General features: G+C 39.7%; 1 protein-coding gene across 4 annotated transcripts in view; it reads right to left on the bottom strand.

The window, feature by feature from the left end:
• Usp25 (ubiquitin specific peptidase 25) overlaps positions 1–14,041 on the bottom strand; it is a 97,340-nt gene that overhangs the window by 35,549 nt on the left and 47,750 nt on the right. For all 4 annotated transcript variants that reach the window (XM_051191770.1, XM_051191772.1, XM_051191771.1 and 1 more), the window contains 6 exons: positions 13,788–13,925; positions 9,799–9,875; positions 7,106–7,179; positions 3,908–4,056; positions 1,035–1,162; positions 639–734 (listed from right to left, as the gene is read on the bottom strand). In XM_051191770.1, coding sequence (XP_051047727.1) covers positions 639–734; positions 1,035–1,162; positions 3,908–4,056; positions 7,106–7,179; positions 9,799–9,875; positions 13,788–13,925 — 662 coding nt within the window. The remainder of the gene's footprint in view (positions 1–638; positions 735–1,034; positions 1,163–3,907; positions 4,057–7,105; positions 7,180–9,798; positions 9,876–13,787; positions 13,926–14,041) is intronic.

Genomic DNA, 14,041 nt, shown 5'->3' with positions numbered 1-14,041 from the left:
ACCTGTACTGTAATCTCTTTAGAATAAAAGCCACTGGAAATATGATACATTTGCACTCAACATTTTATGTTATAAATGTGAAGACTAAAACCAAATGAGAGGATAAAGTCGGAGGAAAGCAACTGAAATTGCTCAAACTGCATTTCTGCCCTATAGCTTATCTGGCTGCATGACACCCACATTCTACACTTTATGGTGTTTCCTAAGAAACAATTCAGTACTGTGGATGTAAAACCATCTGCACATACAGCCTCCCTTATGGCACTTGATAGCACTGGCTCCTGTAACCTCCCATCACTGACCATCTTATTCCTGAGTGGCACTGCTGTATGAATCTTGGGAGGCCAGGGAGACTAGTGTAGACTTCTTTGTCTTTCCCTTCAACACAAAGTAAATCTCATGCTCTGTGCTATGGACCTTTAGTTCCATGTACAGTATCGGGGTAACATATTTAATTTCAGTTTCTGAAATAATCATCTAAAGCCTATTAAAGCTACTTTCTAGTTTCTAAAATTATTCATCAAAATTTAAATCCAGAATGATTATCTATAAGTTCCCCAATGTATATTTAAAATTAAAAATCCAGGTAGTCACAAAACATATGCTTTTCTATCATAATTTCATAAAAGTTAAAATACCTCTCTAATCTTTGTTGCAATACTGTGAGGTAATCTTTAAGTCTTTTGATCTCTTCACGTTTAATTCTTGTTATTTCTCTGTTTCTGTGCATATACCTGTGAAGGAAATAATGAGCAATCATTAGTATTCTGAAGTATCTTATAAACAGACTTGGTGTTAAGTCACTACAAAACATGAACTGAAATCTTATAAGACATATGTAAAACAAGAAATATTTTAATATCCCAATATGCATTCATATAAAATAAAATGAACATATTCCCTTGACAAGCAGTACGATATCATGTATCAGTAAAGCTAAGACTGAAGGAAATAACATTTTCACTATACAGTTAGTTACCCATCTGTCACTCACTGAGCAGTTGCAAAACTATAATGATCTATATAAACCATACCTGTCCAGATATAAAACTTGGGGGAATTCTAATTTGTTGTGAATTTTTTCTGGTCTTCCCAATGCCTGGTTAAATTCAAATCTTGACAGTTCAAATGTTAATACAGGTGGCAGCTCAGTAAACCAATGCTGGAAGAAAACAACAACAAACACTCAGAATCCCTCTGCCTGTTTTCCCCAAGGCACTTTTACAGATAAGGATGCAGTGATGGAGCTGGTGTCACCATCTGACACCACTGAGGAGGGAAATACAATGGTTTCCTGACAGCTGAACTCTGTTTGGAAAACTTTGCACAGCCTTTGAAAATCTCAGCAGAGGGTCTGACAGGTAGAGGAGAGAGGGTAGACTTATCTACACACAGCTCTTCTTCCACAGGGAAAAGGATGCCGGTTGCCCTTAAGAGTCAAGAAGAGCTCTGCCTTCTTTCTTCTGCTACTGGGTGATACTTACTGAACCCAACCAGCTTGTCAAATCCCATGGCTTGACTCACAGGGGAAAAAAAAATACTTGTCTAGCACAAATGTTCACTATTCTCATCCTAAAATTGGGAAAACATTATCTATTTTTTCAGATTTTTCTTTTTTCTTCCTATTTTTACCTTGAATTTTACAACTACACATTATGTTAATTTATGAAAAACATTTGTCATCAATGAACAAAATTTATGCTTATAAAGAACTATATTTATAATGTTCAAATACAAACTAGCATTTAATGTGTTGAATTTCTTACTGTTCTGAGCCAGTGTCCCTACCCACCCACACATACACGCATGAGATTCAACAAAACTTCACAAAAACTTCTTCTCATGTAAACTTCAAGATTTACAAAAGCCTACCATTTGTTTAAAACGATGAATGTTTACATTCACAAACCAATTCACAGATGTAATATAATAGAACAAATATTTTTAAGTATTTGTTTTTATAAGCCCTGCAACAAGTTTCTGTTAAAGGAAATGCCAGCACCTACTTTACAACAGTATTCCAGAGCTCCCAGTGTCTGGAGAATGGCACCCTCCTCAGTAAGAGTGCATAAACTTAGACCTGAACCCAAACACGGGAATTCACATTTCAGGCTTAGCAAAATGAAATGGACTTGAATCCTGGAGTTGCTACTTTTCTCCAAGTAAAGCTATTAGAAGTACATATTTATTTGTTGCTTTCCTCCCCAAACACTAATGATAACTGGCTGTGCTATAGTTACCTGAACTGAATATGAGTAAGGTTTTGCTCAGATCAGAGCATGCTTTAGAAGAATCACCAAAGGCCTAGTATAGTACATATATTATACTAGGGTTAAAAGAGAAAAGTCCCTGGAGATGGAGTTAAGTGGCACATGCTCTTTAACGTTTGAGACATCTGTCCATTTAGTTCCTTCTGATATCTTAAGTTAGAAAAAAATTAAAACATTGTCCCTGATCTTTATAAACAAATACCTGATTCCACAGGATAATATTCCACACATCATTTTGTGATATTCACACAGGCAAGTATACTTTTATACTTCCAGATTTACCTCAATACCTTAAACATTATCTTCCCAACTAGCTTACTACACATTTTCATTGATGAGAACCCACAGTGGCTGGGAAAAGTGAAGTGACTCAAACTGTGAAAAGGAGTCTTCTATATACATCTGTAACTCATGAGGGAACGCTTAGAGAATATTAGGTATTGGGAGAGAACATGTCTGTATTGGGATGCATTTTTCCCATCAGCAATGCGGTTTTTGTCCTACTACAAAGTAAAAAAAAAAAAAAAAAAAAAAAAAGACTTCATTATCTCAGGCTACAGCTCATGAGCACAAGATAAAAACCAGACATTTCCTAAATTCACTTTAAGGAATCATTACTTACATATATAGCCCTGAACTATTAGTGGTTCTAAGCATAGTAACATAAATAGAATTTTATGCAGCACAATATTTTATTTCCAGACAAACAAGATCCCAGTTCTTATTCATATCAATGCACATTATCATATATTCTTCATTTGGGGTTAGAAAGGGTCTCATAGGCCAGGCTGTTTTGAAATCCTATATAGACCACAGGCTAGCCTTGAACTCATGATCCACCTGTAACAGCATCATTTTGTACTTCTAAAAGCAGCTGTTTGGTAATTACAGATTTTTTTGTTAAAGACAGAGACCTTTTCTATGAATTACGGTATTTGATTTGTAGTTATTTTCCCACTCACTAAGAATGGAACAGGAAACAATACATATGAAGATCTCTATATCATCACACATGGAGTTTTTGTCGACACTGCTTCACAGTGACTGATCATGTGTACACAGTAGCGTACACTTTCTCCAACAGATGGACACAGATGGACGGACACATGGATGGTGCTACAGAGAGAAAAACTCCTAGATTTAGAAATTAAAACAGCAATGTAGATAAACATGTCTTTGGGTGTTTTCCAGTTAGTTCTCTCACGAAAAAGGCAGGGTATTCCATTTTACCTTATGCAATCAAATGCAATCTCATAAGAACAGGAATGCCTCTTCTGTGGGAATGGGGTTTGCTGTACAGAACCAGACAAATTACAGCAACATGTATTCATGTGCAACATGTGCCTGTGTAAATACTGACCACGACTTCATGCTGCTAATGACCACTACCCTAACAGAACAGCATTAAAACACTAAATGTGACAAGAAGAAAATGAGATAGATAAAAATTTAGAATCTAACATAGGTTACATATTATATATTCTGTACAAGTTTCACACATATGCCTAAAGTATTGTAATTAAATGCAAACATTTTTGAGTATTTTTTCCATCACTAGCAGCTGTGTAATTAGAACCTTAAATTTGCCAATCAAAAGAGAATGGGAAGGAGGAAGACCGTGAAAATGCAGGACTCACCTCTTGGCCTGATTTTCCTGAGTTATCTGAATGTAAGGATTCAATCTCTCCTTCAATCATCGCAGCTTCCAGGCACTCATGCAGGTCTTTGAACCCGTTGACCTGAAGTGGATACTGACCAAACATTTCAGTGTTTTCAAATTTTTTTCCTATAGGATGGTTGGAGAAGTTAATTAATGTTCCTCAATTTGGCTTTTCCGATTCTAACAGCAAGTAAATATATAGATGCTTTCCTGGACTTGAAAGAGCGCCCACAACCGTGATCCAGAGAAGAGTGGGTGAGCAGAGCTATCCTGCACACACACTTCCACCCCTGTACACGACAGAGCGTGACCAGGGCTCAGCTGGCTGGCTTCGAGACGGCGAGCAGACAGCACAACAGGAAGGTGAGGTTAGAGATTCCCCGATAGCTCTAATGAAAAGGGACGGTCTCTAGGAACTGAATGCATACGCCTAGGGCTGCTTTCTCCCTCTGGTCTAGAGGAGTAGAAAGCACTGGTTCAGTGGAGCCAGGAGATCTCCATTTCAAGAGCTGGCTACACAAACTTCAGAACCTCTTGCTGACTAGAGTGTGAGAAACTGTGGTAGCAAATGAGACTGCTTAAGGAACTGTAAAGGAAGGGAGTCTATACTAAGTACGGAGAACCCTACTTTCACATGCAATAAGAAACACACAGGCGCGCGCACACGCGCGCGCGCGCGCACACACACACACACACACACACACACACACGCACACACACACACACACACACACGCACACACCACATCTTCTAAGAGCCCACAACAGGCAGAAAAAATGACAAGTGAAAGTAGTGTCCCAGAAACTAGAGAAGTTTTTGTTTTGTTTTCTTAGATAATTAGGCAAGATAACCGAAGAGGAGGAAGAGTTACTGCCTGATTCCTTAATCGGATTACAAGAGTTCAGTATAAGAACTGAACTGGATTCAGTGGATTTGCTTTGCTGATAGGAGGAAATCAATAATCTCCCAAGATCTACCCTTTCAGAACTGTGGCATCAGCAACTAACGCAGTATGTTGAAATAAGGAAGAGTAGGCAGGTAAAGCCGCCTCCTCACAAGGGACTTAACTATGAGCAGGAATGAATGCTTAGGTATTCACAAAAAGGATTTTGTGATGTGAGGCAGTAGGACGTGGAAATACTCTGGTGAACTACAGGGGAGAGAAAGAAGTTAAAGACTCAGAAAGAGGAGTGAATGGGGTAAGTCAACATAAGAGCAAGAGACACAGGATCTAAGCGTGTAGAAGAATGGCTCTGCCATGATCTGACAGTGAAAGAATATGGTAATGGTGGGAATGGACAGAGCTAAGGAATCTGAAGCTCATGCACAGAGGAAAATATTTTCTCCTAAAGGAAAAATTCAGATGTTGGAATTAGAGTGTTGGGTACCAGGCTTCAAAATCATTCCATGAAAATTGGAAAGATGTTTTTTTTAGATAATGAGACAAAACAAAACAAACAAACAAACCCTAGAATTCTAGGCCTGAAATGAGTAGGGAAATGAAAAGAACCCCTAAGAAAAACGGGGGTGGGGGGTGGGGGGAGTACAGTCTCCCAGGTGAGGTGACAAGTGCAGGTGCATGAAGGTCACTTCCGAAGTCCCCCTTTACCCCAGTGTTTAATTTCTGCGCCATCACTGAAAATTCATGATACCTTACAACTCTCCTGCTGTGTAACACTCAGCAACACTCAGGTACTCAGGACACTGAGAGGAATGCTGAGGAGTTTAACAAGAGTCAGGAGAGTCCAGAGTTGGTACCAGAGGGAACCGGGGAAAGGCAGCCTTAGGTATTTGTAAGCGTGCTTGAACACCAGGAGGAAAAGCTAGTGTGGCCAGGAAGAACAGAGAGGAGCAAAAGTCCATCACCGGGATCGATGCTCTCCAAATGCCCAGGATGCTTTGCAGGGAAACATTAATAAAGCCACAGCACACTGTTTGCAAAGAACCATGGATATAGAATAGAGGATGAGGATGAGAAATGAAAACATGGTAGGAAAGCGGTCTAAAATAATTCTTTTCAATGCAACAAACACAATCCACATCAATTGGCACAATATCTAGGAAGCAATGTCCTAATAAGTAACAGCTATGATGAAAAAAAATGCTCTGAAGGGGACTGTAGTGTGCAATCTGAGCCTGTTTAGACACAACCGTACTTCAGATAAGTCAGAGTGGCCAATTAAATAACCTGACATGTACTACATGGTTCACTCATAACGTTATGTAGATTTTGAAGAAAAACTATACTTACCTCATTGTAACCTTTTAAATGCCTAACATGTAGTTTGTATCTGCCTCATTCAAGCCATTACAAATAGACAATTTCATGAATAGTGTACTTTGAACATTGTGAAAAATCCCCTGTGACATTTTGGGATTTTTCTCAAAAGTTTATAGCTTTAGAATCAAATATTAGAAAAACTTATATCTAATGAGTCTGACACCTTTCTTGTTTTAGAAATATCAAACAGGAATTTAAGAGGTCTAATTTTTAAGAAATATGCAGCCTACAATGAGAATCACTCTTAGCCAAATTCAAAAGCAAAACACTTTTCATTTCTTGAAAATATGTAAGGATATTACAATCAGTTGAAACACTCTGTGCCGACTTACTAAAGTCTAACTTCACAGAGTGACCATCACACTGAGATGCTTACTCAACCTCAGCACAGGCTGCAAGTCCTGTATCTGAACTGATAAGGCCATACACGTTTCCAGATCTGTGGGGTTTTCTACTTACAGACTATCTGCAGATAATTGGTTTAGTTATTGCCCCTCTCTTGCATGTCCCTTGTCCCTCCTCTCTCTTCCTCCAGGGCTCAGGATGGAAACTTGTACAAGTGCACTCTACAACTGAGTTAATTCCCTATCCTGGGTTGAGCATCTCTAATTTTAAAGTCCAGAAAGCAACAGCTAGAAAATCATAATTTCCTAGGATCACATCAGCTCTCTAACTCACACTCCCGAGTTCTCAGTATCACAGAGGATCACTCATCAGAAGGAGTGATGAAAGGGAGTTGAGTGTGAACGTGCACTTTAGTCAGGGGTATACTCTCTGGGCAAAGGGTTAGTGGGAAGGAAGAGGTAGATCAGTCAGAAATAAAGACAACAAACACAGTCAAAGAGCCCGCGGATAGCATCTTCCCTTGTAATCAAAGTAAACAAGCAACTATACCTTCAAGCACTCCCACGGCCAGGAATCTTCCATAGAACAGCTCTACCATGGGGTTCTTTGGCTTCTCTTCATCCCTAAAGCATGTTTAAAAGATAGAGATATGCTTATAACTTTCAGATCTACACATAATTGAGAAAACATAGAAAGATCCATTAAAAGGAGCAATATATCACAGGGTGGTAACCTTTGCGTGGCTATCACACGGGGTTGCGTGGCTATCACACAGGGTGGTAACATTTGCGTGGCTATCACACGCACAGCTCTGCTATTTATTGTGTCACCTTGGGCAAAGGACTTAAATTTATTCTTCAGTTTCTTCACCTGTCAGCTAAGGATAATCACAGTAATTGAGCTGGCAGGATGGATACGGCGGGTGAATGAGTTAATGGTTAATGCTTGGGGCAAACTCAGAAGAGAAGCCAGCTACGCTCATGGGGCACTTGCTCTTCTTATTGTCACTGGACATGTCCACCTCATACTTTTAAGCCTGTATAATACTGGCTTATAATGTTGGGAAGGGAAAGGGACGCTTAATCCAAATAGATTTCTAAGGGAACAAATCAAGTCATCTCTCACGTTTACACAGAAAAGTGCAAAGAAACTACAGCTGTAACCACCACCGCCAGTAAAGGGACCAAACAACCCAGCTCCAAAGTAGAGGCTCCACAGGGCAGCCTAGAGCTCAAATTGTCACCTGCAAAAGGTCCCAGGCTGCACAGCATGACATTTTGTCCTTTTTGTTTGAAGGAGGCATGGAAAGTCACCAGTGTTTACATTGTTTTGGGGCTTATACTATGCACCTCTAAAAGACACTATTTAACCCGGTCTGTATAAAACTTGGCTGTGTTCACAACTATATAAGGGAATTTTTCATTATCTTTTGTGTTTAAGTTAATAAAACCAACTTATGAAGTTCTGTTTTTAAGAGAAACATAAACAGGTCAGTGTCTGACATGGGTCACCAAAGGGTTCTTAGACCCAAGTAAGGCTCACCTGGGCCTGACAGCGATCCCATCTGGCAAGCACTTCTGTTTCAGAGTTTGACAACTCTATGCCTGACACATAAATGACCGAGTGTTGACTTTTCCAGGAGTAATTTAATTTCAATTAATGTGTCTTCAACACCCATCCATGTTTTATGAAGTTTGTGAAGTTTTAGAATTCCCATTTATTGGAGGCTCAATAACACACTTGTTTTGTTCACTCATTATCAATGGACATGTGCCCACTGGGTATATAGCTTTTATGAACCCTCTCTTAACATCACAACCAGAAAGAACTAAGAACTTCTGGGAAGAAAATAAGGATACACTGCCAGTGAAGTTTAAGATTTAGATGAAATAGGAATAAAAAAAGAAACGTTCTGAACATTTTAGAAGACAGACACAGCTATAAAGTGGAGCGTGGAAGGCAGAAGAATATAGATAAAAGGCAGGCGATTGAGCTGTGTTCTTTAGGGTATGCTCCCACAATGTTGACCTGAGGGGAAAAACTAGGAATTTCAAAAGACATCAAAGCACTTAGAGAGCCCCCAGAACAATGGTTAACAGATAGAAGTAAAATGACTGCCCAACTCTGTTAACTTTACATTCAACTAGCTTTTGACATTAAAAAACAAAGGGCAAGAACCATGCATTTTCCTAAAAAAAAAAAAAAAAAAAAAAAAAGAAACAAACTCTCAGAGAACAGTCGTGGAGGGTTCCTACACGTAGACCTGCAACTATTGTCATACTGGACCAGAGTACTTGCTGGTGGAGGCCACCTATTCAAACACGTGAGTGGGCAAGGGGACAATGTAAACATGAAGGGCAATTTGGATATCCTAACTCAGTTTTCACTAATCTTCATCATGAGGAAACGATTAAGGTGTCACCATAGGAATAAAAACAACAGCAAACGTAAAGCGCAGAGAGTAATCTTGCACTCAGACCTGTCAGGCAGTCCTGGCTCTGTATGAAGCACAGGCTAGCAAATGCCACAAGCGAACTCAAGCCTTCTGTTTTGTTTTCATTTCTGCTGCCGCTATAAAATACCCCAGCCAAAGAGCAGCTGAAGGGGAGGAAAGCTTATTTTGTTTACAATTCCAGCTAACATCCATCATCTCAAGGCAGTCACAAAAAAAAAGAAAAAAGAAAAAGAAAAGAAAGAAAGAAACAAACATAAGGGAACAGTTGACATAGGAGAGTGGCCACAGGGGACTGAGCAAACTCCAAGCCAATGCGAGAGCCTCTGTAAACAGCAGGTGAATGGCACCTGAGAAGCAACAGCCAGTGCTGACCTCCACCGTCCCCACAGGCGCACATGAAACTGCCAGGGCTATGTGCTGCACCCAACTGACAGAATGAGCAGCATGAATTTGGAGGGGGACTTGCTCCTCCTGTCCTCAGGAAAGGACTGAAGATGAAGTAGGGTCTTTGGAAATCCATGCCTGTCTTCCTCATGAAAAGCTGAATCCAGGAAACACACATGACCTAAGATTAGTGCCTGTAGGACCCACCCGTCAGATCAAGACTGGAAACTGGCAACTGCCCAAAATGTGATGCCACAACTACCAAACAGCTCTGGGGCAACACAGATGGCACTGCGATCCCCAAGTCTCTCCTACTTCCATGTTTGGGCTTCACTGCAAGGGGAGCAAACTCACTGTCACTCACTGACGTTAAAGCCCATCACTGAACATCACAGTGACTTACGTTTCCTCTTCAGCTTTCATTTGAAAGGCATCTTCCAACCAGTCTAATAACTTGTGTGTAAACTCACTCACATCTTGCTGTGGAAAGAAAACAGGTTGCTTGGTTGGCATTTGATCACACGGATAAAAATGCTAGATGCTGCAAAATAAAAGTTACTACTCACAAAAGTATCATGTGAATGTGTTCCACAAAATGGAATACATTTTCATAACTTAACAATGATAAAAAAAACTTAAAAAGTATTATCATCACAAGATTTCATTTTAGGAAACACACACACACACACACACACACACACACACACACACACACACAGTAACAAATGAATTTATAAAAAAAAAAAAAAAAAGAAAGAAAAAGGCTACATCTGTTAGTATTCAGGCATCATAGTGGCCTGTCCTTGGGTTCTGATAGGATACGCCCTCAGCTGCAGCCACTAAGAGCACCACCTATGCACATTCACTACTTTGCTTTTGAAAGGGCCCTGCCTACCTACCATTTTACTCTTTCTCTCTCTGCTTCTCTAATTGTCTCTCTGTCCCTCATTCTCTCTCCCTCCACACCACCCCCCTGCCTCTCTCTTCTCTTCTGCCACTCCTGTCCCAAGAACAGAGGCCAGTCTCCCCTCTCTCCTCCCGTTTCCCCATTCAACTTCCCCCCAATAAAACATCCCTCCACCCAAGCTCTCATGATGTCCTTCTCTCCAGCACCACTTGCTAAAATTACAACTTCCTCCCTATATACTTTGCAGTGGAACCATGAAATGAAAGAGTTCCAAAATACTCTGCTTTATACAATTATCAACATCTTTCCTCAAAAACAAAACAAAAAACTAGTGCCTTTTGACAAATGTTTCTCTAATTCATGTATTCCTTTTAGTCCATATCTACTTTATCAAGATATTTCTCAGCTTAAGCAGTTAGCAAACCCAATTATTGAGTTTACAATTCCTCTAAATCCCAGATGAATTGTACATTCAGAAGCAAATACCACCTTTCGTTATCTCTTTATTTGGTCCTTGATCCCCTAACACAAAAAAATAGGAATAAGTGGGGGGGGGGGCACATAATCAAACCAACCACTTACACAATGTTGCTTGGAAGACAGAAAAATATGTTTTTGAAAAGACATACCAGTACATGGTATCAAGGCTAGATAGATGAATCCATATAGGTAATTTTCCCTGACTGCTTTTCTCCAGCAATACTTTTATGTATTCTGTTGAAACACTGAGCCATTTAGACTACTACTAAAAGACTCTGTCACAAAATCACAAATACCAAGAATGAAGTAATTGCATATTTTGTCTCACCTCGTGCTGAGGTCAACCAATCCACCTATAAAATGTTGGTGCTAATGTCTGGGAAGAGAACACAACTCTAGTGTCACATGGTTAAAGAAGAATTATCTCAACATAAGAATCTAGCTGTGTCACCATGGGCAAAATAACAGCAAAAGATTTTACTCAGAACCTCAAAAGGTAACTTCAACTGTATATGGTTCTTAGCAGAAATTTCTTACAATCTCATAGTAAATTCGGCTTAGGTAAATGGACATGCCTTTGGGACACAGACTAAGAGAAGGCAGTAAGCACAACTGAAGACAGGCAGAAATCTAAACTAGTCTTCTAGGGCCAGGGCCAGACAAGACCAGAAGATGACAGAGGCCGGAAGGATGCTCTTCTTGTCACAGAGCATGGCTCCGTCAGCATCTTAGTTCTAAGCCCTTGGCCACTGTGTATATTGTTCCTGAGCCAGAGGATTTGAGTTAATTTGTAAAAATTCTTAAACAATTTTACTCATCTTGAAGACTGTAGCTAAAAAGAACCAACAAGATTTTCTAGTTATTACAAGTCTTGGAAAGAATCAGTCCCTGTCTTTTTATGTTACTAATCTAAAATTTACAATTACATGACAAAATTCAAGTGAGGTCTTTAAGAATGCACTCTAAGAAATGTCTGATTAAAATTGACAGCACTGTTGTACACCAAAGAATCTACCATAAAATTGTTTCATATTTCCAAACATTATATATTCTGGGAGATCATAAAACAAGTACAAAATACTTTAAAACTAATCACAATAGTCATGTGACTTGTGCACATATTTCATTAACTCACTAATATATTGCGGTTTAATAAAGATCAGGATAAACAAATAGGCCGAATAGATGTTTATTCAGGGAGAAATAACTTAAAACCTAGACAGATGAACACCAGCAAATTCCATCGGATGCTCTCCTCTCCACGTCCCACCAGCAAGAGATCATTTTCCCTACCTCCTCCTCAGACCTCGTTCCGCCCCTGGCTCCACCCCCAATGGGCGTGGTCAGTGCCACAGAAGAAGACAAAGTGAATATTCCACTACACTAATATGCGTGTCAGAAAAAAAATCACACCTGTACCAAAGTAACTGAAGTGCATCTAATTTCAAGGACCTTTGGAGAAGAAGCAGCCACAATGGTAAAACCAGCTGGTCCACACAAGGGGAAGGGATTCACACTACACTACAGCACATACCAAGCCCTGTCCAGCAGGACTTTCACTCTTAGGGAAGAGGCCCACAGCTGCCCCAGAGTTAAAGGAAAGATATCAAAAGATCAATGGGATTCAGTAGAAAGACAGAAAATCAAAAGTAATCGTGGAAAGGAGAGAAAACACGTCAGAGAATGGAGGTTAGCTTGAGTAAAATTCATTTTAGACAAAGAGCAACTAGAGAGTACAGCCAGCTATGCAGAACGAGGAGGCTATAGCAGTAAGTTAATAAATGAGTAAATGAACCAGAAGCAGTGGTCTAGAGCTGGTGGCTTGGCATCATTTAGGGACTATTTTATTTCTTTTAGCTTGTGTTAGTATTGCTGCAACAAGGAAGACTAAGTGAGGAAGCAAAGCAGTTGGGGCACATGAATAGCACTGGGCTGTTTGGGGGGGAGGAAATTAAAAAAAGGAAAATACAACAATAGAAAGTGCTGCTGTAAGCACTTTATGTCTGCACACATTTGCTATACAATTTAAAATGTTTAAAAAAGGAACTTTCCAAATGACGACAACATCTTTTCTTCTGAATCCTGCTCTCAATTTCCATGTTATGAATCCAAGTAACATAAAGCTCCCTACCCAACAGTTAGGGGCTCTGTGAGCGTCTTTCCCAGTGTGTCGTCTCCATCCCTTCAACGCTGCTGACTCTTCTCAAAGTTGTTTTCTATACTCATGCTTGCTATGTGTGCTGATGACCTGTCTGACTTTTCAGTTATGTTGGTTTATAGACACTGCCGCTTTCCATAAGAAATCATCTAAAATATTGTTTATAGCAAATGTTAATAAAAGGGCACTATGGTAAAACAATTAAATGCAAGAAAAAAGACTGAAGCAGTATTTTTCAAAAGTCCTTACAGAAAATTCAGGAAAACTAATCCCTATCAACAAAGGCAGGGACATGAAAATCGCATATACTATACTGCATTTGGGTTACCACAAGTTTGTTAAAAATGTTACTTCTAGGGGCTATAGAGATGGCTTAATAGTTAAGAGAACTAACTACTTTTCCAGAGAATTCACATTTAAGTCCCAGCACCCACATGGTGGCTCACAGCCAACTGTATTCCCAGTTCCAGGGCATCCAATGTCCTCCTCAAGTTTCTAGGCACACCAGGTACTCACATAGTACACCCACACACACCCATACACACACACACACACACACACACACACACACACACACACACACACGAACGCACACACGTATGCACGCGCACACACACACGCTCTATAAATTACAACTTCATTTACCTTAATACCTCCAATTCAATCCGTTTTTGCTTAGCTTAAATGTTTTCCAAATAATATAATAATGATTTCAATGACTTCAACTTAATATTAATAAAGTTTAGAAATGCCACCCTAAATCAACAGACACACATGAAAAAAAAAAGCATCACAATGATCTGTAAGATTTTATTCAAACAGTCGATTAGAAGGGACAGGAGACTACCTGTTGTGAGTCATTTGATTTGAAGGCATCCTTCAGAATCTCAACTGCCCTAGATGGGTCAACATATTTCCTCTTGGTACCAACAAGAAGTGCAAAGAGATACCTCAGTTCCCGCATGAAAGGCAAATTCCTATGCTCCTATAGAGAGAAGAAAAAAATACAAATGAAAACAGCATCCCCAGTAAAATCAGCAAACTATTCACTGGTCAACAGAAACTTCAACGGGAACCAGAAAGTTACTGACATCTATTAGG

This window comes from Phodopus roborovskii, unplaced genomic scaffold (assembly GCF_943737965.1).
Source record: "Phodopus roborovskii unplaced genomic scaffold, PHOROB, whole genome shotgun sequence".
Lineage (NCBI taxonomy): Eukaryota > Metazoa > Chordata > Mammalia > Rodentia > Cricetidae > Phodopus > Phodopus roborovskii.
The sequence above is the reverse complement of the archived record's forward strand: the minus strand, read 5'-3'. Positions and strand labels throughout refer to the sequence as shown.